This window comes from Pleurodeles waltl, chromosome 3_1, assembly GCF_031143425.1.
Source record: "Pleurodeles waltl isolate 20211129_DDA chromosome 3_1, aPleWal1.hap1.20221129, whole genome shotgun sequence".
In the NCBI taxonomy this organism is placed as follows: Eukaryota; Metazoa; Chordata; class Amphibia; order Caudata; family Salamandridae; genus Pleurodeles; species Pleurodeles waltl.
This window is the reverse complement of record NC_090440.1, coordinates 1,686,426,356-1,686,452,223: the sequence shown is the minus strand read 5'-3', so window position 1 is coordinate 1,686,452,223 and position 25,868 is coordinate 1,686,426,356. Positions and strand designations below refer to the sequence as shown.

General features: G+C 42.5%; 1 protein-coding gene across 7 annotated transcripts in view; it reads right to left on the bottom strand.

Moving 5' to 3' along the window:
* Positions 1-4,404: 4,404 nt before the first annotated feature.
* Positions 4,405-25,868, bottom strand: part of COL18A1 (collagen type XVIII alpha 1 chain) — a 366,466-nt gene continuing 345,002 nt past the window's right edge. For all 7 annotated transcript variants that reach the window (XM_069225464.1, XM_069225463.1, XM_069225459.1 and 4 more), the window contains 8 exons: positions 21,862-22,006; positions 21,692-21,765; positions 20,744-20,872; positions 14,930-14,965; positions 14,589-14,831; positions 13,402-13,599; positions 13,201-13,316; positions 4,405-6,848 (listed from right to left, as the gene is read on the bottom strand). In XM_069225464.1, the coding sequence (XP_069081565.1) occupies positions 6,635-6,848; positions 13,201-13,316; positions 13,402-13,599; positions 14,589-14,831; positions 14,930-14,965; positions 20,744-20,872; positions 21,692-21,765; positions 21,862-22,006 (1,155 nt within the window). In that variant the 3' untranslated portion in view covers positions 4,405-6,634. The remainder of the gene's footprint in view (positions 6,849-13,200; positions 13,317-13,401; positions 13,600-14,588; positions 14,832-14,929; positions 14,966-20,743; positions 20,873-21,691; positions 21,766-21,861; positions 22,007-25,868) is intronic.

The following is a 25,868-nucleotide window of genomic DNA, read 5'->3' as shown; positions in this document are numbered from 1 at the left end:
TGATGTTCTTTGAGGTTTCTGGAGAGAGGATGGCAGTGTAAGAGCCCAATTTATATGAAGGAAAGTATTCACTCTGGGCTGGAATTAAGGATGTGTTCTCATTAACTCCCTTCTCCTTGTGTATTTTAAGGTATGTGTTTCCAGCTGACAATGCCTGAGCTACAAACATTTTCAGTAGGAAACACACACCTTAAAGATGGAAAGGTTACAGGAAATTAGGCTTTAAGCATCACATATTTCAAGATTATCCTGTGCATGGGCTTAGATTGTTTTGCTAACCATGTCAGAGCCACATTTTGATATTTAGTCTAATAAATATTTCATGTATTTAGCAAGTCCTTTCTGATGGCTTGCATAATTTAGAAAACTATTTCTTGAAAACCAATTTAAACATCTTCACCATTTAGCCTCATAGCATTTTCTCGTCTTTTAATACTCCATAGAATTGTCTGATCGATTTAAATATTGAAATTGAATTTTTTAAATCTAGAGGGGTCTGGCTCCTAGTTGTAGACCTTAGACCTTGGTGGAAAACCTTTCGCCACTGCACTGTCAGTGTATCCTAATCTCTGTGTATGTGTATGTATAATAATATAACTGTTTTTAGCTCCTGAACCAGATGTAAGAACCACGTTTGTGCCAAGCAGGGTCTATCAGTATTAGTTTCCTTTTTACGTCGAATCCTGAAAGTCAGTAAATGTACTGTGCAGCTATTTCAGAATACATCCGAATTAGAAAAGTACCATTTCCCTTCGACTTTGGGTTGTAATGTCTGGCGTATAGGTTTTGGCAGTTTGTGTTTTCTTTGTGGTAAGTAAATCAATCTATATGTGGTTTTCCCCAGTTTCGAAGTTTTTCTCCATCATCTATTATTTTGATCCCATTAGTGGGAAATTGCTTTTTGTCTGCTCACAACGTCCCGCATGACTGTTTTCTTCTCTTGCTGCATTGTTTCCGAACAATTTTATATTTGTGACAATCACCCAATTCCAAGTACTTTGTGCCAGTTTCGAGAGTGGGTAGGAAATTGTTCCCTCACGTGTTCAGATGGAACATTGCCGTACTGTTTGCCATTAGAATTTGTACCCTATTGTACTGTAGCTGACACTGAAACGCCTTCAATGGTAAAAAGATTGTCTTGGTTCCAGATAGTTTGTGTTCTGTTGCACCCTGCACTGACCAGTGTCTGCCTACTTTGAGATTGGAAATATGCACACACCACTCCAATGGTAATGCATCTGTGGTATTAATGGCGCTGGGAAGATTTGTTTCGATTGTCTGCACTACATCAAATTGTCACTGTTCCACTTGTTTACTTCTTTGCGGGCTTTGCTCACTACGACTACGAGATCCTCCTAGCTGGCTGCACTTGTAACCTGATTGTTTCTCCATTCACTAGTGCCGCATTTATGGTCTCATATTTGGAATCAAATGAATACACGATGCCATATTCTCTAGTAACGTAACTACTGTCCTCACTTTTAAAGACTGAGCCATCTCTTTAGGGCGAATATGTGCCTTCACTGCTGTTATCCTCTTCGGTGTGAAAAACACTAGTGTGAATATCATATTCAGAGTTGATCCTAAAAAGGCTTTCTCCTTCTGTGGCATTGAGGAAGGTTTTTTCATGTTGACTGTGACCCCTTCCTTGGTACATTGTCTATTGGTCCCTGAATACTGCTTTGACATTGTTGGAAGAAAATCGCCTTGACCATGAAATCATTTGGATAATGTTAAACGGGAATTATTTCTCTCCTCAGATGAGCTGCCACCTTTGCCAAGGTGTTTGCAAAAACCCTCTGCAGTGACTTGACTGACAATGGTAACACTTGGAACTGGTAAATATTTTGTTTCGTAACAAACCTCAGGAAACGTCGGTGAGCTGGATGCATAGGGATGTGGAAATATCCATCTTTCAGTTCTGGTGTAGCATGCGACGCCCTTTACAGCATTTAAATCACCTCTTGAAGGATTGTCATTTTGAAATTTTGCATCTTGATAAATTGGTTTAAGGAGCACAGATCCAGTATTGGCTTTAACATCATGTCCTGTTTTGGGATCACTAACTACAGAGCTCAAGAGCCTCTCTCCTTGTGCGGAACCTCTTCTATCTTATTTTCCACCAACTAATCATTTTCTCTTTGTTGAAGAACTTGTTGTGTTTTATAATTTTCTCTCTTTTATTTTATTGTAGGTTGTGACTGTGTGAATTCTATACAATGTCCATATTTGGTGTCGTTCAGCACCCATTTGTCGTTGTTCCAGGCTCTCACTTTTTTAAGACATTGTTTATCCCACCCCTACAGATATTACACGCTCGTGGCAGAATGAGGAAGTCATTTATGTGTTGTAGCAGCTGCTCTGATTGACTGCCCTCTTGTGTTACCTTATCCCTTAAAGGTTGGCCTGCCTTGAGAATGTAGTTGCCACTGTCCTCGAGTCTGAAAGGAACCTCATTGAACTTTTTTTTATGATATTGACTAAAAAAGGGTTGTTTTTTCCCTTCTATCAGCTGACTTCCCTATTAAAAGAAGATCTTGATTATATGGTCTACCAGCTCTAAACAGTCTTGTATGCCCTTTTCTTCTGTTTGGGGTATTCCTCAGGAGAAGCCCTAATTACAATTTCTCTTGCAGATTTTAACAAAAAAAAGTGTTTAGGTCCAACAAATTAAAAGTTAGCAAAAAAAACAGCAAAATCTGTTGCCATGCACTGGAAGGCCATTCACACAGGTTGACTGGTCGCCTTTCAGTTGCTTATTGCTATATTTGGGTGTTAAACTAGAACTACTAAGGTGAAACTTTTGCTCAGTCAGTGTTACCAGGTGTAAAAATTACAAAATGATGAAGTAATACTATCATATATTGTGCTGTTATACGCTGCATAATTTGCCTGATTATGCTGTCTAATTTAGTCAACGCTGTCACATATTAGGGCCCTCCCCTGTGGTATAATACCAGTGGCCTTGGCTATACACCATTATGTGGCTGGTGCCCTTTGAGCCTTCTGACTGCCGCTTCCTACTGTTTACTATATTTTTCTATGCGTGGATCAAGGATAGTTGGTGTTTGAGCACTTTTTCTACTGTAAACACTATGGCAGAGTCAGGATCCACATGAAATCTCACATACTTGGTGAAGGCTCACATTTCTTTTCAATTTGTTAAGTAACTGCCCTTCCAGTAGCTGTTTTTCTCAAAGCAAATCTTACTTATTTTGTAGCATTGGCAAGTGTTTTTTTTATGGTGAATGGAACTTAATGTTTCTTTAAGGGAGCATATATCTTTCTATTCTACCTCCATTTAAACCCTAAAATTGTCCCTGCTCTCTCTATGACTCCTTTACATGTAACTTAATTCTGCAGGGATGTCTTACTCGGGTATGTCACTATCTCTTCCTCTTGTGAAAGTGTCTGTGTATTCTGCCAGATTTTATCTTCCTCCTATTAAATATCCTAATGTACATTATTGTCCCCCCTACACATCTGGTTTATGAATGTGAATATCTTGAGTAACACATTATCCTGTCGTGCTGTGGTTCTTCTGTAGATGGTCTCACTTTATCTCTCCTGTTTCAATGGCTCAATGTCCTTTCTGGGCTTTTTGTCTTTATTCATAATGGTTTGGGTGTTTTAAAAGAATTTAAAGCTACTTCCAAATATGTTTTCTTTATTAGGTTTATTATCGCAAAGAGGATTGCTTTTCCTTTTTTTTCGATGTCACCACCTTTTGGTATTTGCTCCCCCTACATCATTTGAAGGAACCAGATTTTATTTAATGTGCTAGACTGTGAGGCTTTACGTCTTGCTTTTTGGCTGATTGTGTCTTTTTATGTCGACGGACTTTCTACTGAACTTCACACTATTTCATCAGAATACTGCTGACCGATTAGGACACGCTCACTACTGCCATTCCCACGCTTCACAATTGTAATGTTTACACTTTTAGGAAAACATATTTTACGGACCAAGGTCAAATAACAGTATCATGTGAAAGTATGAATCTACAGCAGATTCATAAAAGCAAAACCTCCTGTATCCAGCAAGTCTGCAGTAGGATACAGTCAACATGCTTGAGCCAAGCATATTTATTACTGGGCAGCAGTGCACACGAGCTTTCCTGCTGACCTTTTACAACATGCAAACCCTATTTGTGATTTGGGCTACATGCACTTTGTGCTCAGTCTAAGCAACTGTGTTGTAAGTATCTATCACATTTTTGATGATTGTTACTCTTTGTTTTCATTTCCTTGTGGATGGTTAAGATACAGCCAAGGACCAAATGAGGAAAGAAAATGCTAAGTGAATGGGAAACAGAAGGGCGTTCTCTGGCCAAGAAAGTACAATAAAAGCTCAAGCATGGGCTCCATTCTGGAGTGGAGAAAAAATGGAGAAAGACTAAAAACATTGTAAAAGAGGGTAATTCATTTTATTCAGTGCGATTAGAAAATAGTTTACAGCACGCAAAATGAGAACTTGTGTTTGAAAAAGTAGGAGAGGTTGTTTCTGTGAAGGATGTGGAATACCTCAAAGGTGAGGACATCTCCAGTCGAGTGGAGCTGGCTAGTGGTTCAGTTCTTTACAGTACATTAACAAAGTGGAATAAGATAGACATTCAAAGCCGAGGGAAGCTGAGTAGACAAAGTGGTTCTCGGGGAATCAACTTAGAGTTCATAGCATGATTGTGCATTTCCTACCTGGAGTAAAGCCACCTTATAAACATCAGCTCCCTGGACGGAGAAAAAGGGTGAGACCACATTGGGAGACAATAGTTAAAAAAAAGACATAGGTTTCTTAAACAAGTGCAAAAATATTGTTTGCAGTTAAAGGCAATGCTTACAGTGCTCTTTGTACACAGTGTATTGTCCCCAGACTCGAGCGCGGCCTCCCTCCATCCTGAGTTACAAATTATCTAGCAGACTAAATTGGAATTGTTTAGGAACCCATATGCTAGAGGAGGCATGACCGGGTCTTGCAGCTTGATTCAGGCCTCGCCACCTCATTGCAGGGGAGAGTCCTGCTTCCCTTCTTGTGAAACTTGTGCCTGCTATGAAAGAGATCTTGCATTACATCTAGGAGGAAGCTCGTGCTTGCAAATCTGGGAGCCCTGACCTCTCTTTGGTTGGGACAGTGAAGATGCCATCAGCGCAACAGAGTGAGAGAGGCCAACATGCTTCTGCTGGGGGTTACACACATTCCCTGACAGTGAGAGAAAAGAAGCCACCCTCTCACACCGGAAGCGACCAAAGCTTCTGTACTCCAAAAGAAACCTGTCCCTCCAGCAAGAAAGGGACACAGCCTTATACACTGGGAGACCAAATTTCTGCACCATGTGACGGAAAGCCCTACAGGAGACAGATGCCAAAGATTACAGAGAAGTACCCTTGTTGCCTTTGACAACAGCTGGACTTTATGCCTGGGAAGAGATGGAAAAGATAGACATTGCTTAGCTCCCCTGAGTGAGAAAGTGAGGCTAACAATATCCGTGCCTTAGGAAGATAACTCTGAACCCAGGGAGAGTAGCCTCATCTCTGTGAATCGCAGAGATTAAACCAGAAATGTGTGCCCTGAGAGTACCAGTCCAGATTCCAGTGCTCTCAGAGACTGACCTATCCTCTGTGACCTGTGAGAGTGAAACCTGGCCTCTATGCCCTCAAGAATGAAGCCTGGCTCCGATATACTGGGTTAGTGTGTCCTGCCTTCCAGTCCCTGGGAGAATGAGATGTTGTTTTTATGCCTTATGAGGTTAAAATCTAGTCACGTACCTTGACAGCTGGTCTATGTAGACTGGAAGAAAGAGACTAGGCTTCTAGGACTTCACTGAGGAAGGCCCAGTCTGTGTGCCCGAGGACAATGGGACTTGGTCTCACTGTCCTGGAGTGACCTCTGGTCCCGTACCCTAGGAGGGAGACTCCCATACTCTCTGATATACTCGCTCGGGTATACGGTCTCATGCAGAGAAATAAAGACCTTTCCCGACATTAGATATTAGCACTTGACCTCTGGCAATCGAGACGTGGTACAAAGCAAACATGGGAAAAGTTTAAAACGACACAATTATATATATATTTATATCATTATAACTAAAACAGGTTAAAATAGAAGGAAGATCTGTAAAATGTTCCCTATACACGGAAAAGTCGAGATTTGCCATGGATACCAAATCAAAGGTCACGTTTTTTCTCCGGTCTCAGCCTTTCCATACACCTACTGGTCCTTGGGAGGGTGGACATTGCATTTACCATCAGGTGAATATTGGAGATGTGGAGGTGGCAGTCCCATGTTCACTGAAGAGCGTGGTAGGAGAACCAGCTGGACAATGCCTTACCCTTTGCCTCAGGCAGTAGGGAGGGATTTGGATGGGGTACAGTCCCAATCTGCGAGCAGCTCTTTTTGAGCTCCCATAAAACTGAAATGCTGGTAGGGACCCTCGGGTGGCACTGAAGCTGGAGCCTGAGCGCCAGCAATTTTCTTTCTTTTTTTTGAACAATATGAACACTCTTTGGCTGTTTGGGTGAATCAGTACCATTTAGCATTCTGGGAAATCTCTGGGCCGGGGGCCACCCAGTCAGCTAATTCTGTGGTTATTCCTCACTTGTCCCCTGTCCCATCTCGTCCTTCCCTTCCCGAGAATTGTCTATTTCTTGGAGGACGTCATGAAGCTGTTCTCTATGCAGAGCACTGCAAAGGCCTTGTTACAGCTTTGTGCTTTCTGCTCTAGGAGTTTGCCATTCAGGAGCGACGATGCCTGTCCTGTCACCACACTGTCGTCAGTCCTCCAAGTTTCGCAGTAGCTCTCGGTCAGTCGTCGTCCCTTCGAGTCCGTACCATGCCACAGCATCTTGTGAGGCCTAAGGAGCAGAAAAAGTTGAGGTTACCTGATTGGCCAAACATAATGTCAAGGTGGGGAAGAGGATCAAGAAAGGGAATAGACGCACAGAGTTGAAGGGGTCATGGGATGCAAAAAAATGCAAGTGGAAGAAAAAGGAGAGGGGGGAAAAGGGGTGGAAAAGGAAGGGTGGACAAATGTACAGGAGGAATAATACAGGTTATTAAAGATTCTTCTCTTCAAGCTACACATGGGAAAGCATACACTTTTTGCAAGGAACTTTGTAATCTTGTTCATCATTATCGAACTATTTAAAAGAGGTCATCAATATTGTTTGTGATGAAAAATAATGCCCACAATCATTTTTCAGTGTGTTTAACTATATAGGTTTCATTGTGCCGATCTGCATCAACTCTTTCTGACGCAAAAGTGACAGTAGAGGCTGTATTTCAGTGACACCCAGGCATACTGTTATCAATATCTTTTTTTGGCACTGTCCGCACCCTTGGAGTTCGAACCCAAAAAACATTTATCTGTGCCAATGCACAGATCTCTAATTTGGGACATTTTCAGATGCTATTCAATAGAGTTGGAAGGTGGAAGGGTGGTGAGGAATCTGTGTTAGACACAGTAACTACCAGAAAGAGCGCTGAAGGTAAGCAAGTTGTTCTTCTTGTGGATGCTTCTAACCACACATTCCTGACCTAATAATAGATACCAAAGCAGTTTCCTCACAATGTGGTTGGATTGTGGAATGGTTCAAATCAAAACGATTTCCAGTGTGAACTGGAGAAATGCCCTTCACATCAGACCTGGCTGTGAAGGCAGTGGTGCTTTGTGAATGTGTGCACTGAAGTATATGCTGCCTAACAAATCCAGGAGAGAGGTGCCACATAGTGGTCTCAGCCTTGGCCCTGACAGAATGGTCCCTCAGACAGATTGCTTCTTGGCCAATGCCTAGCAGATCTTAACAAAGAGGACTATCCATCTTGATGAGGTCTTTGCCTGCATTGCCTCACATTTGTTTGCCCCAGATCATGCCATAAAGAAATAATCATTAATCTAATGGTCTTTGGTATGATTGATGTATTAACTCAATGATCTTCTAAGGTCCAAACAAGGGAGTCTCTCCTCCTCTTTCATGAAGTGAGGTGGAACAAAGAATGTCGGAGATGTAATGGATTTTTCAACGTGAGAGTCACAACATTTGGAAGACAGACCACTCAATTCCTCAACATCAATTTTTCCTGGAAGAAGGTGGTGTAAGGAGGCTGAATTGAAAGAGCCTGACACTCACTCATGCGGTGAGCTGAAGTTATCACAACAAGAAAGAACAACTTCAGAGTCAGCAGATGTAAATGGCAGCTGTGTATCGGCTCAAAATGGGTGCACTTAGGAATCAGTAAGGACCAGAAGATGATCCCTCTGTTGCATTGCCACGAGTTTAGAAGGAAACACAAGCCAAGCCTTCAAGAAATTGCATCACAGCAGTTTATTTAGACAAGGACAGTTCGACCAATAAACCCAAAAAGGTCAAAAGGCATGACATAAAATCTTTAACAGTGCCAACTGCAAGTCCCTGCTGGGACAAAGACATTAGCAACAATACATCCGACTGTTTGTCCTGCAACAGGTCCTTATCATGGGTATCACACAAAGCCACAGACTTGTCCCAGTGTCCGGAATACACAGATTTAGTAGAAGGATGCCAGGATGCCATCGGCAGTGGCAAAATAATCGAGCCAGGGTTCTCCCCATTGCAGAGTGTGTTCATGTGGCATTTAAATATATCTCCAGGTGGTGCACGATCAAGGAAATCCCCTGTTGATTCAGCCTGTTCCGGAGTGCATCATTGCACAGGGCAAAGGACCCTACCACATGGCAGTGGTGTTGTCTGTTAGAACCCAAATCAGCCTCCGACTGCAGGAAGACTTTTAACACCAAGTAAATTGCCCTCAACTTCCATAGGTTGATGTTGGTCTCCACTGGTGAATACTCTGACTTGAACCTCTCTCAGTTGTAATATGCCGGACACCACCATCAGCTCTAGGTGGGGTAGGTAGAGGCTCCTGCTGCTGGTCTAATTACGACTGAACATATACCACTGCAGTCTTTTTGCAGTCTCCTCAAAACACAGATGGAATCTGACAGGTTCACTAGGTGCTGGGGCACACAGAGATTTTAGATACTACTGCAGAGGACGCATATGCCACCTGGGGTGGTCGAAGAGCAGGATGTAGGAGGCCAATAGGCCAAGAACCCTCAGAGGCACCATCACTGAGACCCAGGATAGAGGGTGAAAGATCAAGATCAGAGCCCGAATGTCCTGGACTCACTGATCCAGATTGAAGTCCCAAAATCGCACTGTAACCAGGGTGGCTCTGATGAAAGAGAGCCTGTGGAAAGGAGTCAGGTGTGACTTTGATGCGTTGATAGTTAACCTCAATGATGTCAGGAGGTTTACCATCGTCTGGAGGTGACCTACAACTTACTGTGGAGAGCTGGCCTTCCGAAGCCAGTCGTTGAGGTAGAGAAAGACTGTTATTCCTGACCTCCAAAGATGTACTGCACTACAACCATCACTCTTGTGAACACCCACGGGCCGTGGTGAGGCAGAGGTGGAGCACGGCAAACTGAAAACAAGCTCTTGCCCTACATCAAAACTTTGGGTTTGCAGGACGGGAACAGGAAATAGGTACCTTGTAGGTCCAATGCTGCCATCTATCCTCCAAGATCCAGGGCAGATAAAGCCCAGGCTGGCATGAGCATAGTTAATTTGTCCTTCCCCAGGAACTATTTGCAGAACCTACCTGTTGGATATTGCGGCTTGCCACCCCTAGAAAAAATGACTGATTCTGCCTCTCGTAGGGTGGTAATGCACTGCTAAAGGCAAACTAAAGTAGCTTGTTGACTGTTTTCACAGGGACGGTGGACTGGGAGGTTTGCTGCCCTTTCAGGTTTTGAAGTTATGTACTTGCTCCCTGACTCTAAACCTGAAAGGACTGGGCTGCCTGTTGCTGGGGTGGTGGTGTTGTCTGTGTGCAAAATCTCTGGCAAGGCCTCAAAAGGGCCAGGGATGTTAGGCACACTGCCTTGTAAGCATGGAGAGCCTGAGAGGGTGTGCTGTGGTTCTGCTTTCTTTGAAGTGCTTAGCTGTGGAGTCAACCTTCTAACCAAACAGGTGAAACCTGTCAAAAAGCATGTCCAAGAATGACACCTTACAGTTACCTGAGAAGCCTGTGGATCTCCTCCATGCGTTGCGCTGGAGCACCACTCTAGTCTTGAGTGCTCTATCTAAGCAATCGGTGATGCCCAGTATTGACCTTTTAACGTATCTGGCCCCATCTTGGCCATCCTGAATAGTCTGTACCAAGTTGGTACGGAATTCCTTTTGGACAGCCAGCAGGATCGCAGCAACCATTTCCCATAATGTGAGTGAGTACCTACCTAGCAACTGACTGAAGGGCAAGACTAGCCGAGTAGAATATTATTTTTCCAAATGCCTAATTTCTCTTTGACTCTCTGTTTGGGGGGGATCATAGGGAATGATTCGGGTTTTATCCTACAAGTGGAAGCCTGAGTTATCAGGCTCTCAGGAGTGGATAAAGACTGTCCGAACAGCAAAACTTCAGTGAGGACATTGGTTTTCACTTAAATATAGGGCAACTGTAATACTAGAGCTTCAGCTGTTCATCTTATAACTACAGCAAAGGAAGATGTATTTTTGGTGGAAGGGCCAGGGGTGGGGAGGGACTCAATCCTGAGACAGGGAAGTGGGCAACCCACAGGCTTCTTGAAGGACCAAATAGAAATTCTCATCATCATTTTGTAGGGGACATCATCACCCTCATCACTAAAGGCTGGTTGACTTTGATCAGAGTCCAAGCCAAAGAGTTGTTGGAGCCCTGGAGGGTGGCTCCTATGTAAAAGTACTGTTTTGTTAGAATCAGAATGAATTGGGCTGGGAATGCTGGAACTGTTTCAGGGTGAGACCTCTGTTGAGGTTGGGACAAATTGGATTCGGGAGTCGAGGAGGACAACTCGAACAAAATCCTCCTCGGGCATTGGCGTGGCAAGAACCGTCATGGACCTTGGCACCAGGTGTGGCATCAGATCCAGAGTCGAAGCTGAACCTAGGGCATCCTTGAGGCCTGAAGGAGCATCAGAGGGAGTGGCAGGGTGCCAAAGATTCACAACTTGGCTTCTTTGAAAGCTTCAGTCTGTTGTGACATTACTGCCAGCCCTGGAAATTTGAGGTGCTCTGGAATTATCTCTGGAACTGCCTCTTTGATGGGGGACTGAGAACAAGTCTGGAAGGGCAGGATCACCTTTACATCCTTCCTACTTATCAGAGAGAGTGATGAAACTGGGACAAGTCCTGTTTGGTTTTCTTGTATTTTTTCTTGGACTTTGACTTACTGGAAGACTTGGACTACAATGAAGAGCTGCCGCTGGAATGGCCCAGAATGCAGGCACTCTCAACTTTGATGCAAGATAAGCTTACACGACTTCATTCGTTGTTCAGCAAATACAGCTTGGCTTCATGATCTTGGATCATCCTCAGATTAATTAGGGCACACTTGCTGCACGACTTGGAATTGTGGTCCAAACCCCAACACCAGAGGCACACCAGATGGGGATCTGCCACAGACCTTTACTTGTGACAGTCCCTCCAAGGTTTAAACGCTCTAGTTTTAGAAGAGGACATGGTCTCTTTCACACTAGAAAAGAATTCTGAAGAAAAGCTAATCAATGGATGAGAAAAAGTTAGGAGCTAGTTCCAGATACGGAAAAAAAGCAGAGAAAGAATGGAACTGATGACAGCACACCTGGGTGGCTCTTATATGCGGCTTACACTGTCACTTCTGGGGTGTAACAAGGTTGACGTGGAACCACACAATGCCACCTATTGGTGTGCAGGAGCCATATTGAAAAATCTTTCCAAACCAGTCTAGTGCCTGGGGATTGTTTTTACAGGTGAATGATCTGCAGTTAGATGTAACCATCAAAATTCTCATCTTTGTAAGTTTTTCAGTCAGTAGCTTAATGGGTGTCTATTTCATATTTTGTTCAACCCTCCTCCAGAGTCTTCTTCAACAAGCTGATGTCATATACTACTAGTTATACAGTCTTGGTTCTACACCAAGAAATATTTCAAGAAACCGCACTCTTCCCTGATCCCCTTATAGATTAACTATTGTCAAATGTTGTTCTCCGTTGGCCAACTCCTACACAACCTCTAGGATTAGGACTTGGCAAAAGAGGGATTAATGAGCATTTTGGCCTACTTGCTTAACAATCCTTCTGAGGGACCTGAAGCACGCCACAATTGGTTGATCCCACGGTTCAAATACATAGAACTACTTTTAGATGATCTCAACGAAGGACCAGTAGCTTCCTCCTGATAAACTCAGTAAGGGACACACCCTAAATCAGCTACTTGGGGAAAATATCAATGTACCAAAGATTCAGAAAGTTGAAGACAGTACTATATTGAACAACCCTTTGATCTGTGTCCTCCTGAGTAGGGCGTCCTTCTTCTAGCAACTGAATGGGCACCTCCTCTCACCACTTCAGTGTGGGAAAAAATGGATTCTCTTCTTAGGATTGGAGATTGTACAACAATATATGCTAACCTATCCCTTGACTTTCTAACAATACCAGCTGTCCAAAATAGAGCTGCCCTATTGACCTCAATGCACTAGTCTCAAACTCGATCAGTAACTGGGTGTTTGACAACTGACTGATCCTTCAACAGACTTAGCACTCTTGGAAAAAGTTGAAGGGCAATATCTGGAGCATGATATTAAAAACTTAAATAAATATAAAACTTTAGCCATAATATGTAAAATATTATAGTAACTGACTGGAAATTAAGCTACTGGAAGAGAAGAGCGGCATGGCCCGTTGCTAGTATACTTGCAACAAGACATACATAGTACAGTACAGTACTGTAGCGTTTGTATAGTGCTACAATACCCTGATGAGACTGTGAAGAGCTCCAATTTTAATTGTTTTCTTTGGTGCCCTTTCAGAGTGTGTGGCTGCATTGGTGTGTGTAGAATGTATGAGGGAGATTGATTGGAACAGTATGTAAAGTCAACTAAACCTTCAGAAATATGCTCATTGTATGTGAACCACAGAAATAGGATACTGACAAGTCAAGTGGTAGCATTGAAGAGGTGGGATTCTAATTTTTGCTTTTGCTCTCCTCATGCTTATAGTATACACACTTACTGGCTTGAATATTTTGGTTTTTATAGTTTATAAGTCAAGTGAAACCACCATAATGTTACACATACATTTAAAGATCATACTATGTAAACATCATTCCTTAATTAATGTATCACATATGTCTGAAGTTATCAACTCACCAAGCAGAGTCCCGTAATATGTCCTTCCCATCGAATGAGAAAATGCGTGCACCTGCTTTAAGCTGAGCTTCAGAGCCCGAGAAGAGAGACTCCCAGTTATCGAAAAGAACTTCATCCTAAAGGAGAAGAAAGAGAATACATGAACCAGAAGCAAGATCAACTGAATGGTAGGTAGTGAAACATGTAAAGGAAGAGCCATACCCTGAGGTTCACTATAGGTATGGAGTTTCTATCAGCTCTTCTGACGATGCTGTACAAGTCCTGTAGTCTGGAGGACAGGAATGCCCTGAATGTGCCTTTAAGCCCGGCTGCACGGGCCTGTTCAAAGCACTGGAGATCCACTCCACGGATTGAACGCATACTACCACTCAGAGGGGCATTTAGAGCAATGAGGTGAAGCTAAAGGAGGAAAAGAAAGAAGGAATAAGAAGCAGGATCATATGAAAATACTGGCAGTATCTTCCTACCTAGCAAGAACATAGCAAGAACAGCAATTCACACAATCCTGCCATAAGCAACATCATATGGAAAAAAAATATGCGAAGTGGCATGTCTACTCATCATGATTAAAAGGCCAAGAGTTGCTTCCTCCCTAATTATGACACCATTGACAGTAAGATCTAAACTCAAAATAACACTGATAGTCAAATTGTATCAACAATGAATATTACTGAGTCCATCTCAAATGACAATACTGTCAACAATCACATTGTCTTGAATTACAGTATTACATACATTCACTTCATGTCAACTTGTGATAATAACAACACAGTCAGCATAACCCCTATCTACTTTAACCTCAAAAGTTGTCATCCTACAAATATGGTCCATTCCCACCATTCAGAACCTTTAGCCTAAAAGATGCTTTCATCTCTGTAAATGAAGAAAATCATCCGATATAACTGTCTGCTGACTGTAAACTTTTCTGCTACACCCTCACATTCTATTTTGTCTAAGCAAAGTGAAAATAAATGCAAACTCTGTTCATTCTGCACTTCAAGCATGTCAGATCATGGAACCTATGTTATCTGGGCCAACCATCACACAGTTCTCATGATCTGCTCCTCCAAACTCCAAAACATTTGACAAACCACCACATCCATTTTTACTATTCTGAATCACTCCTCACATTACACTATATCATAGAAGAACCCTGGAAAACTGAATACTGTAACAGTGCACAGCATCTACTCTTGGAGTTTGAGTCAGAATTCCGTGGCGCTGAGTGATGTGGCTGGACGCTTCTAAAATCTATGTCCCAAACTACTAGCGTGAATTCAAATATTAAATCTGTCCGAATTTAAGGCTATAAGTATAGCAGTTATAATATCAAGCAATCCAAACTCCATTAAGTGCTTCCCTAGAAAATGCATGAAGGGTACCCTCACCGCAGGCTGGAAGTCCTGGTGTCTGTGTATAGCAGCAGGGTTGCTGTGTGGCCCTGAGTTGGGCTGGAAGCTGTTTGCGACTGGCTCATTGGGTGGCTGTTCGGGGTGATGCTGGTCCTCTCGCCATGGTCTGCTCGTGGGATGTTGTGGAGGTTTTATGTTTTCCTGTGCAGGCTGGATGTAGCCGGTATTCCCCTGAGGATACTGGATGATTGGTGGCTGTTCTACCGCAACCTCATTGCCCTTTTTAAAAAAGGCGATAAAGCATTAATCCATTGTTCTAGCTTTATATTTCTTTCTCAAGAGCCTCGCAGAAATACACATTATGAACAATAGCTCACCTGTCCCTCGCCAGTCAAGGAGAAATATTGTCCAAGCTAAAAGGAAAATAAAAATAAAATTTTCAAGTCAGAATGTAATAGGACGTGAACAGTTTTGATCACAGTTCTGAAAGAATAATAATTTGTTTCTATGTAGTGTTTGTTAATTTAATTTATTCAAGTTTTCCAATGTGTTAATCTCAAAAGGGTAAAAGGCTTGAGACAGCCCAGTCAGAATTGAAAACCGCGAACTGGTCATATCAGGGGTGTACACTTAACTCACTGATCTGTTTTTCCAGAATTGATTATAAAGTGTGCATGTGTGAACACCACATTTAGAAGAACATTTTTATTTCTTTGCTCCACACTGAAGGTGGGGATGGGGTGAGGAAGTTGTGTACCTTTTCTGTGTAATTTAATGATCTTTGGGGACAAAGTGGATAGTACATTGGTCACTAACCACGTTTTGGCCCTGGAAAGTTTGCCTCATCAACTAATTTATCGTAAGACTGGGGATATTGTAATTGCATAGTAACTCTGGGTTTACTTTGGGTACAATTGCAACATTATAATAAGAAGTGTTTACAAGAGCCATAGCTTAGCACTTACACACTAGTAACTTTAGATCACACTGGGGTTAGTGGAGGTACCACTGAGCCATAGTAACAATCAAAGAGCATCACTGCTCTCTCATAGTGAATAGGTGCTTGCGAGTACCATTCTCTACCATGATACAGAGGTGATTATGAATACCACTGTTCTCCAGGGTAATGGTGGTTACCATTGCTGTCTTGAAATGTGAGGTGATGGTGAGCAATGCTGTTCTATAAAAATATATGGGTACTTGTCAGTACCACTCAGTCACAGCAGAGAGTTGAATAACACCATTCTATAGTAATACTGTGGAGAGTGGGTACCACTGTTCTGAAGTAACATCGGGTAGAAGATAGGCCTGGGCAGAATCTCGATTATGCCAGAGTAATCTCATAATTATCAGTAATTCTGAGTCAAATAGTAACAAAGCATTAACAATAATCACGACATTACTCCAGGTGGTGTGTTTAAGAGTAATTGAGAAAAACAATTGTCCCGCAAGATCACATTTAGCAAGCGAGAGCGGCTGCTCGCTATTCGTGTTCTGTTGGATTTAATGCTATTTCTTTGTGCAAAATTCATCCTTGTATCCATTTTGAATGGAGGTGGCATTTTTGCGCTAATAAATAGTGCTTAATGCAGAGCTAATGTTCTTGCATAATTGAAGCCTAATCTTGTGGAATTCTTAGGTAATCCCGCATGATTAATACTACACAGAATTATGCAAGTTACGTCCACCCCTATTAGATGGTGGGAACGTTTTGCTGTCTCCTTGTCTAAAAGCAGACACAGAAGTAAACTACTTACTTGAACAAAGCAGACCCTTAACTTAATTACCACCACCAGTCAACAAACAATAACAATAGGTGATGGATCCGGCACTTCCATTGCTGCCAGTTTTGGTTTGCAAACATGTATTATTCGCTGCTGCCAGCAGGTTTCTCAGTGTGTGGCAGTCATGACACATGCTCACAAAGTCACAGATTTGAGTTTATATTTACCCAGGTCCCTGGGAACATGTCTTTTTATGATCACTCCCATGCTTAACAATAACACTGGATACTCCCTTACATCTTATATAAGAGTTAAAATATAAAATTATATCCATAGAGACTGGGATCTTTTGAAAGTTCAAGAGGTGCACCATAAGACTCCTGCTGACTGCATGCCTAGAAGATTGCAAAGACAGAAGGTCTGCTAATAGAACCTTCCATGATCAATCTAATAAATCACACACGGAACAATATTGTCATCTCAGTCCCTAGTATGCTTAGGCTCAATAAAAACGTGAGAAAATGGATGACAGCTGGGAGGGCGAACAGTGTTGCTGAAGAATGTCCTTTGAGGATCTTATTATATCACAAATCTATTTGTTATTAAGTTATGGGAGTAACAATTCTAAATAGCTGTATGTCATGTTATGCTATTCACATTTATATACCACCAAATGTCATTGATATTGAATTGTTATGTACCTTCAATATGAGAGCCCTTTTGTGCGGATCTGAGAAGAGTATGAATGAAATGGATGAATTATTGTCTGGTAGCATCTGTGGTTTTGTTGGGTCTTGTTGTATGAGGTTATTAGAGTGTTTGTGCAGTGTTTAGATTCCAAATGGTTTATGTGAGTTGGTGTGAAAGTAGGGTGACTTTTCAGACCCACCTTCAAGGTCAGGAGAGGATTCAGAAACTTGCCATATTGAGAATCTCAGTTTACAGACCAGGACATTTTACAGCTCCACTGGCCATGATTGGGGACCTAAGAGGTCCTTCTTCCAAGTGTGAAGTATTGCAGGTTTCAGTGAGTCATTCTCTGGCAGGAAGGGATTCTAAGGACCACACATTACTGCAATGAGGTGCAAAAGGGAACTTAACCCCTCAAAACTGGTTATCAAACAGGCATAGGGCTTTCAGGATATCTGGCCATGTTCAGATAATAACAGAAAAACAAGCATTTGCAATACAATAGGTCTTGCATTTTTCGAACAAGTTAATTGTCATCTTTTGACATAAGCACCCACACGAAAAAATAAAAGAAAATATGAGACGAAACTGAGAAAAGACACCTTGGCAAAATAAAGTTGACTTTAAAAAATAAAACTTTGCAATTTTGTGCCTACTGGGCACGGTTTTGCTAGTCACAAGCCTTCTGTTTGCGGGGCACTGGAAGTTAAAAACAACAAATAGTACCTCGATCACGTCGGGCGCAGCAGACAGGCACTAATTAAGTTGCATCAATTAGTGTTTGATCTCTGGTCCACACAGAGAAATGGAAGTGATGCCAGGTGTGCCTTGATGAATTACAAGGCTGTAAAGAAGAATGCCATGCAAACCAACAAGTGATGAGTGATGGGCGGGCTCCAAGCCCTGTACTGAACACAGCAGATTCTTGCAAGCGAGATGAATGCACTAGTGCATGCACTCGCAGGCTCAACGCTGATTAGGAACTCATCAGAGGTCCAGGCATTTCTGGAGGACCAGTGTGTCTGAAGCCCCCATACTCGTGGAACCATTAGCCAGCTTACCCTTCTGACCCTTTATTGCAGACTCCTCCTTTGGGATGTTTTTTGTGTATCAGTGAATGTATAGAAGGGCCTTCCATTTTTGTCTTGCTAGGAGTACAGTCAATTATCCTTTGCTCAGCTAGAGTATAGTGTTTTTACACAGGGAGCACAAACTAGGTATATTTCTTGTGATGCAATATTGTGCGCGTGTGACTGTTATGTTTAGCCAAATATTATCAGCATCTTTCTAAGGTTTATGTCGGTGTGGTGTGTGAAAGTGCTGTTTATGTGGCTGTACTCTGCTAATTATAAGGCTTTTGAGCTGTATTGTATTCATGATGGTGAGGGTTACTGTCATGTGTGTCCTTTAAGAGTAGGGCCAATTTGGAAAAATTGCATATTGTGTTACTGTTGCTTGTGTTTGGATGTTTGATGAAAGGCCAAATATAAGATATCAAAGGTGTGTTGGTCATGTGAGAGCTGAGATTTTTTCATAAATACTTTTGTCTTTACGAAATCATACTTATACATTAATGTGTGAATTAATTTGATTATAAATTTATGTTTGCAAACATTGTGATCTACTTAGTGGCCGCCATCGAGTGAAAAGGCCTACATATGGACTCTAAATGCTAAGTTGGCACTGTGATAGAAAATATTCTGTCTCTTTAAGACAATGTTCTCTGCTAAAATAAATGCTGAAATAAAATGTGTATTTCGTGGCCTGTGCTGGGCCAAAGCAGAAGCAAGGTCATTGTGCAATGTTATCTGTACTAAATGTTTCTAGAGTATTCCATTGCTTAACAGACCTTCATTCACTGTATTTGCATATTTGCCTGTAGTTATGTTTCTAACTTATGTTTTTCCCTTGAGGAAATGGTGCAGAAGAAATGTTTCTATATTTTGTAATAACTGTCCAGTAACGGCGTATTCGGAGGGTTGCCAAACAATGGGTCTACAGATGCAGCCGGAGAAGAGGACGTACAAGACATTTTGTATTAGTTTGAGTTTCGTCAATAGAACAACAGCAAATGAAAACTGTCAGAACTAACATTCTATATAATTTTGATATCTGTTAACTTTCTCATTGGACATATTTTTCTCATGTTATGTTTTGGCCAATCACAAGAGTTTACTAAGTTTAATATAATGTTGGAGAGAGCTTTGTCATGAGGTCATTACTTCCCCGGTTTCCAGAGACTTCACTTCGTATACCTGTTGTGATCTGTCACTTTGACATTTCATGCTTTGCCAGTTGGTCGTCTGACATTCTAGTATTTTATTACTTTCTGAGTTTACTATGTCTGTTCCATACTGAACTGATTGCTGATTACCTTATTGATAGGTAATATATAGAGCTGTATATTGCATATTGTATTTGTCTTTTGTTTTTCAGGTGCCAGCTGTTACTGTTTTAAATACTGCTGCTTATTTTTGATAGCGCCATTAGTTAGATGTTTTCCTAAATTTGTGTTACTAAATCTTTTACATGAAGCCCAACATGTTAATGCTAATTAGTGGTTAGTGAGGTGTTACTTTCAAACTTGTGAATGGTCATTTACTCTTTTTGTTTGTTAATTCAATGTATTCAGTTTCTCTTGCTCAGATTCTATTGCTATGGTTTTGTGTAATCTCTATTGAGTTGTTGGTTTTAATTGCTTTAATTAAGCTTAGGTACATTAATCGATTAAATCAGTCTTTATTGTTTCTTTACATGTATCAACTGAACTTGAGAATTATTTTCGTGACTTTAGCATTGTTAATATAGGGAGATAAAATGTTTAACTTCTTAATAAAATGGTGTGGTTATTAATGGTTGTATTGATTAAAAAATGATGTATTGTGAATTAGTTGATATTTAATTTGATGCCTGTGACATTTTTTTTTAAAGCAGATTCAGCTCGGTTCATCGACTGATAGTATGAAATCCGCTATTTAGTCTGTTACGACTAAAATATAGCCGAGATTTCTGCTTTAACAGTCACGCGTTGCAAAGGTTGTCTATAATTTCTTGAATGTGGGTTGTGAATGCTTTTGTGTTTTGACAGTGAACTATTCTTTAAAACCAATCACTTTTAACATTTTATGTTTCTTCACAAATTTTATAATCCTTTTGTATTACTATTTATCAAACAAATTTTAAAACCCCTGAGGTTTAGGAAACACAGGGATGATCTGATTTATCTCCAGTCTTTAAATTGCCATGACCTCATTTGAGACATTTTCGGAAAGCGGTGGTAAGATGCAGGAATTCAATGGAGTGTTAGCCCGATATCTATTCCTACCTATTAGGGCTATTGAAGTATGTTGTTTTAAACATTGTTGTGCGTCAGAAATTGTAATGTATTTTATATTTTTGTTTTTTATGTTGGTTTGCCTATGAAATTGTTATGCACACTATGCATGTTTTTATTTTCGCAACCTTTATGGCCACAATGTGAGCCGAGTAATTTGACTTGACTTGAACAAGGTGTAGTTTTGGGTAGTGCTTCCAGAGGATGAGCAATCAGCCTTGGTTGTACTATGGGAAAGAAGCAGGGAGAGGCAGTCCTATCTTCAAAGTCAGAGGTGTATAAATCCAAGTAATCAGCTGGGCTCATGGGATTAATAAGCACTAATCTGTGTGATTCCATTCTATTTGGCACTGATGCAGATGATTGCCCCTACAAAGCAGGTTCACTGATGTCCGTCAGCAGTAACCTCCTGCTACCCACAATTACATGAGTTTCATACTCACAAGTATTTTTCTGAAACCATCTCGCACTCGCACAAAAAGCTCTGAACGTTCCAGGACAAGGACAATGCCCCCCTCGGGCATTCGATGAGCCAAGCTCAGCATGGTTTGATAGGTCTGCAGCACAGTCACCTGGCAGGGAATAAGACATGTTATACAAGCATAGCATGGAAGGAGCTGCAGCCAAGATATGAAGTGGAGGGGAGAAATGGCAAATCAAACAAGAAAAAAGGAAAAGTGGAGCAAGAGGTAATACAAATATTGCATGAACTGCTACCCGCTACCCACATGTGTAGTTCAAAGGACCTGTCTGTCTTAAAGCTTACTGATAGGTATCTCAGGTGATGTGTCATCTCGGTTCCGATAGTCAATGAATAGTCTAACAGACTCATAAAAAGTTTTAACTTAACACAATACAGTATATTTTAATGGAGATGTAAGAAAATCTCTCAAAGCTGTAGCACAACATTATTCAAAACAAGAGACCCACTACAACAGAGGTGGGTAATAAAAGGCCTAAGTTGGGATCAGGTGATTACTACTACTACTACTACCACCAGAGGTTTTACATGGTTAGGCTGCCACCTGAAAGAGTATCTTGGTGTGGAGGGACTGCTGAACAGTAGTAGGACCAGGTCTTAAAAGTCAAGAGTGAAAAGCAAGGCTGTGGGCACTTTCCATAAAGTTACTTGGTCAGGGATCAGTCAGATATTAAGTGGTAATGAGTTGCATTGTTTGTGTACTAAGTATGACAAAGACCAACCACCCAGTCTTTAACAATGGATTTCTGAACATAAGGAGATGGAGGGATGGAACTGTGCATATATTCGACCTGGCGGTGATATTGTGCAAGGGAGAGTGTCCTGGTGAGAAAATGAGTTTCTATAGTTTAGAAGGCAACAGAATACATCATGTCTGTATTTAGTGCTGAAATGTGATGCCATCTCATACCCCTGAAGATGCACCAGAAACACCGGGGATCCCTGGTGGGCCGGGTGGACCTGGGGGTCCAGGGATACTAATACCTGAAAGAAAGGTTATTGAGAGTCAGATTACAATGAAATCATGTAGAGCACACAAGAATCACAAATCTCTAGGAAGTAAATCAAGAAAATACTCACTTTGTCTGTGGGGTCCGGGAAATGAGGGGGAACCTGGTGGACCAGGGAGTCCTGGGGCACCAGGTGGACCTTGCCGTCCTTCATATCCAATTCCTGGGGGACCCTGTGGTCCTGGTGGTCCAGGAGGGCCTTGAACACTCGGTCCCTGGGATTTAACGATGGAAGACCAGATTAGTTATTATTCTTGATACATGCCCAATATGTCTAACAGTAGCCCCAAAGGGCACCATGATGGTCCCAGTGCAGAATTGTCAGTTCCATTGAGTACAGTTGACCATGACTCCTCAAACAAATATATGTTTTTTTTATCAGATGAAGCAGTCAGATATCAGCAGCTTGCGTCTATAGGAAGGCAAAGCCACCCCAAAGAGGCACAAGGAAAGACTAACAGAACTGGCACGAGTAAGACTCATCCTACGTCCAGTCCATGCAAAGAATAAGGAAAATAGAGGTTTCCCAAGCTCACAGAGGCAACCTGTATGTATTAAGTTAGAACTGAATGAAGTAAAGAGGTGCTGTGTGGTCTGGCATACCTAGTAACTGTGCCTCAGCTTATGACAGGTTGAAGAGGAGATAGTCATTTTTCTCATGTCACTTGTGGTCAGTGATACAGTAGAGCATGGAAAAATAGAACAAGTGCACATTGATTAACATGTGAAAGGCCTAAAGTGAGCAATTTTGAAGGCTAATGGTGTAGGTTTGAATGTAATCTTTCTCTGAGACACAATAATAGTTTGTGGAATGAGAGAGTGGAGTCATATTTATATATTAAAAATGAAAATGGGCACTCTCAAACGAGATCAGGTGCCCCTCGAAAGGTAAGCATATTGGCTACTCCCTACACAAACCAAATTGTGATCAAAACTCTAAAGATTTAGGCTGTATGACCTTTTTCCTGTTGGAGAGCCCCACAGCTCATGAATTCCCGATTAGGAGCATCCTTCCTGAAAGGAGAGGATTCATAGCTTCAAATTCGATTCTATTTTGAGTCCACCCCTCAAGATAAGGAGAGGATTTAGAAACTTGCCATGTAGAACAGGAAGAGATTGAGAAGTTCAATCTACATAACAGGGGAGTAGGAAGCTGGGTTCCGTTTGCAGTATCCCCCCCCACACACACACTTTTTGCCTGTTTCTTTGATGCAACTTTGACTGGAGTACACTGGGTTCCTTCTAACTAGGTCCCCATGCCAGTGTTCCTTCCAAAACAAGACACCTGGTCACTTGATCCCCAAGTGGACAGGACCTTTAGCACCTCTTTAAGTCGTTAGTAAATGGCAGCCCTGGTACCTCGGGCATGGGTACTGGAGAGGGTCCCTAAGAGCTACAGCATAACTTGTGCCACTTTAAGGGACCCAGCACCAACCTCATGCAGACTGCCATTGCAGGCTGTGTGACAAGGTGCCCCCAATAGTGAAAAACACAACATGGCATGACGTGTGCCATGTCCCTAAACATTTCATGTAATATTTGTAAGCCACCCCTACAGTGCGCCTTACAGCCCTAAGGCAGGGTGCATTATATTACATGTGTGGAAATATCTGCAAGAGCAGATATGCCCCTGCTATGTCTTTGTTAATTCTTACACATAGTAAGTGAAGAGGAAGCCATTTCAAAAACAAGTGCTGGACACTGGTCAATACGAGTTCCTCAGCTACATGATGACTTCACTGAAAATAGGGATGTTTGGTATCAAACATCTCATATTGATAAACCCTCACTGATCTAGTGATTGATTTATTAATAAATGCATCCAGAGGGCACCTTAATTAGAGGTCATCCCTGAAAACCTACCAACTGCTGGTGGGCTCTCTGACTATTTTTAGCCAGCCTAAAACCAACAAACGAGTTTCTGACCCACAGGGGTGAGAGCCTTTGCTCTCTGCAGTGCAGAAACAAAAGCCTGCTATGGAAGAGGAATTACACAACCCTCCGAAAAGGGTGACCTGCAAATCTGCATTCCAAGGCAGGAAGTTTCGAATGAGCACACTGACTTTAGTATGTAGATTTGGCTCTCCATGGAGGGAGATGCTGATCCCCCCTCCCTGCTCCAGGGCCCATATGGCACCTGGAAAGTTGGGTAAGTTAGCTATGCAGGAGCAGTGTTGCATCTGCAGGCTGGTCGCACTCCTATGGTGACTAGCCTGAAATTAACACAACCCTAGGAATGCCTTCAACTTGTGTGTGGTGGAATTAGGTATTCTGGGACAGGGTGATGCCCGCCCCCCAAAAGAAGTGGTCATCTAGGGCGGGCGCAGTGACCCCAAGGGTAAATAGCCCACTGGCTACTACCCTTCAGTCCCCTTAAGACCCTCTAAATTAAGGATTTAGGGTACCTCCTTGTACCAGGAAAACAGATCTTTGCTGGACACAAAGGAAGGTGTGGACAGAGAAGCCTGCTGACCCAAGAACTGAGGAGCATGACTGACTTGACACCAACCCTGCTTGCTGCACTCAACCCTTGTGGAGCAACTGACCTGTCCTGCTGCTGCAGTCTCCAAGAACCCAGGAGAGCTGCCAGTGGTTCACAAATCACCAAGAGCAGAGGTGCTGCTTCCCTGCATCTGCAAGCACTGCTTGTAAAGTCTGGTACTCTGCCTCATTTGCCATTGGGCCCCTAAGGGATCAATGTGCCAGGAGAAGACTTTTTGGAGCCCAGGAGGTCAGCCCTGAAACTTCACAGAAGTCTTGAGACGCTGACCGCACCAGGAGGCTCCCTGCACCTATACCTGGGGTACTGGACCCCTTACACCAACCAAGGCTTGTTGGTGGTCCAGTCTGGATTCCAACAGCACCAAAGCAGACCTACCATTGAGAGACTTTAGCATCCCTTTTTCACCAGGTCACCAAGACCCAGAGCAAGTCCCTGACAACCGCAACCCGATGCCTCAAAGCACCTCTGCACCTGAGCCCCGCAGCACAAGTCAGAGGGCGTCAACTGTGCCCACTGGGTCCTGAGACCCTCTGGAGCTGAGCCCATCCCTGGGTTTAGTCACACTGGACTTCCAGTCACCACCTGCAGCCTCTTTCTGCAGGCCCCACCCAGCACCAGACCATACACAAAAAGACACCACTGCACCGAGTCCCACAGCCCAAGAAGAAGTGGATCAATGGTGTCCTCACGTGCCCAAGGACGTCCATTGTCAAACACCCGTGGGTTCCCCTGGACTGACCTTCCAGTTCAGCTCGAAGCAACTTCCTTACCGGACCGCTTCCCATTGAAGTGAATGGGACACCAGACGCCGTAACACACCTCTGCGCCTAGATGACCAAGGAGAACAGGACCACTGGTGTCACTACTCGAGCATTGCAAGACTAGAACCCCCTTGATGGTTCGCCCAGGGTGGAATCTCAGTCCACCCCTGAAGCAACTTTGTGACCAGACCGATCCCCATAGACTTACAAGGGGCACCTGAAGCTGAACTGCACCTAATGGCCCCTGAGCCTCCCAAGGTGAGCTGTTTGTGTGGCCTTGGTCCCTGCCCTATACTCATCTTAAGTCCAGAAGATTTGTCCTATAAAGTTGCGGTGAAGTACCTGTTTGCCGTGTATGTTTTCTCTCCCATAGAGTAACACTGAATCTAGAGAAAAATGCATTGTCGACTTTTGAAAACTCTAAAAATTCCTATCTCGAAAAGTACTCACCTGATTCCAGTGATCTTGGTATCTAAATTTATACAATATTTGTTATTTTTATAAATTGATGTTGGATTTTTTCTTATCGAGTATGTGTCTCACTTACTGCCTATGTGTGTGCCTTGCATGCTTAGAACTACCCTCTGACATGTCAAATTGCTCGCCCACACTACCACGAAAGATAATGGAATGTCCTTTGTGCCTCTGTGATACTTTTAGGGTTTGTCTGGACTCTTTGTACAGTATACCGCTTTTTGGTCCATTATATAAAGAGCCAGCTTCCTACAAAGAGACAATTCACAGCTTCCTTGGCCAGGAGTGGGGGAACAAATAGATCATCCTTCCAAGTGTGAGGAGGAATGTGTGCTGTGT